Here is a 1978-nt window from a genome sequence, read left to right as displayed (position 1 = left end):
ATATGAATAAAATGTAATTTCATCATAATTACTTTCATTCTTTATATATATTTCTTTATATTTCTAAAGATCAATGTATTTGGGAAACAGTATGATGAAGCACAGCCTGGTTTTCAAAGAGCACATTTTTGCCTATAGTAGCATTTACAGTTAGTGTTGATTTTCTCTCTCTGTCTCTCTCTCTCTCTTTAACCATATACTAATTAGCCATGAATGATTGGAAATATGGACCATACTGTCAAAGAGAGTGAGTGTGTCTAGAATTTTAGGCTTTATATAAAAATTGCCCAGAGAGTACATTGGCAACATTCAAATTCTGACCTGTGTGGAGTGAACAGCAAGCTAACCATCCTGAATAGCAGGAAGTCAATTGAGAATTTATAACGTCTTTGTTTCAGTCATCAGAAACAATTTGCTATCCTCAGATATACATTTTGAAAATATGATCTTTATTCTGAAATGCTCTTTTTCACATTACAAGTAAATAAGACAGCTGTATGCTTTTGTAGACAAGCGATTTGCCTTCTGGGTTGTGCTGAGTGGTGATAACATGATGACGCGCGACACCGCTGCTGAGCATGGGATAAGCTGCTAGACCCGGCAGGGTATCTGCAGAGAAGAGAGCTCTGTGTTTTAACTGCCAGTTTTCAAGTCAGTGCTTCTTATGGTTCCTATAATACATATCTAAAATTTGGTGCTGCTTCCGAGTGCTTTATTCTACTTTGGTAGACCGTTTCTGCAATCCATGAATAATTAAATTATATTACCTTTTATTAGAAATTGTGAAATCTGTTCTTTATTTATTGAAAGAAATTACTCTTTATTTTTCAGAGCTTCCATATGGCTGGGAAAAAATCGATGATCCCATATATGGCACTTATTATGTTGAGTAAGTCTCTAAGTATGATATTAATTTGTTATTAATATGTTATGAAACTGTGTTAGTATTTCATTTAGTGAGTATATGTGTCTTAACAGCCCCTGTATTTCCCTTTCTTCTTACTTTAGAGTATCCACAAAGACTCTAGCAGCACTAGCTGGCTTTTGATTGCCTCTCCAGCTGGCTAATTTGTCACTCCTTTCCTTTGACTCATGATTCTAAAACACCAACTGGAAAAGTGTGTTTCACATTGTCCTCTAAATGAGTGATAATTAAAGATATCAAAGTAAATGCCCTTCATTTTGCAATCAGAAAGTTGGGAGCTGACTGGTTGTGCAAAAGAGATGTTCTATTAAACCAGATTTTGGAATCAATTAAATGAAACAACCATGCTTTCTAGTTGAAGGATAAAATAAAATCTAGATTTTTTTTTTTTTTCTCTTTGAAGACTCCATTTACAATATTCTTTCTGTAGATTTGATTGTCATATTACCTATTTGAGGTTGCATTTCCTCAATGTATCTTAGTGTGGTATCAATTATCCCCTCTATGCATCCTTTTATTTGGAATAACCTATTAGGGATTAAATTTTACATACATTTATTCTTAGGAAAATCAGATGATCTTTATCATTTCAAAAGCTAAATATGTGATTTATTTTTCTTAGAACTATCTCTTCTGATAGTTATTATTATTACTATTATTATTATTGTTATTGTCTATTGTACAATGTTGCAAATATTATTTGGATAAATAATAAAGACTGGAAGTATACTGAAGAAATGTAGAGGCTGGGAAAAAAGCTTTCACATTATCAGTATCTAACTTTATTTTCTCAAACTATAACCTATTTAACAACATTAATCTAGATGGTCACCGATTAGATTGATGTCTTTATTAATTTTTTTTTGTAACAATATTCAAAATGACAGACCTTTTACTAGGTGTCAAGCTCTTCTTTATACTGAGGATATACAAAATTTGTTACTGGGTGCCGTCAAGTCGATTCCAATTCATAGCACCCCATGCGACAGAGTAGAACTGCCCCATAGGGTTTTCTTGGCTGTAATCTTTGTGGAAGCAGATCACCAGGTCTTT

The 1978-nt window shown here is 33.1% G+C and overlaps 1 protein-coding gene across 1 annotated transcript in view; it reads left to right on the top strand.

Moving 5' to 3' along the window:
- The window catches only part of MAGI2 (membrane associated guanylate kinase, WW and PDZ domain containing 2), a 650884-nt gene that overhangs the window by 296612 nt on the left and 352294 nt on the right, over positions 1–1978 (top strand). The window contains exon 6 of the mRNA XM_004390069.1: positions 832–889. Within this exon, the coding sequence (XP_004390126.1) occupies positions 832–889 (58 nt within the window). The remainder of the gene's footprint in view (positions 1–831; positions 890–1978) is intronic.

This window comes from Trichechus manatus, unplaced genomic scaffold (assembly GCF_000243295.1).
Source record: "Trichechus manatus latirostris isolate Lorelei unplaced genomic scaffold, TriManLat1.0 scaffold00280, whole genome shotgun sequence".
Taxonomy (NCBI): Eukaryota; Metazoa; Chordata; class Mammalia; order Sirenia; family Trichechidae; genus Trichechus; species Trichechus manatus.
Note: the sequence above shows the minus strand (reverse complement) of the source record. Positions and strands in the feature narration are given on the sequence as shown.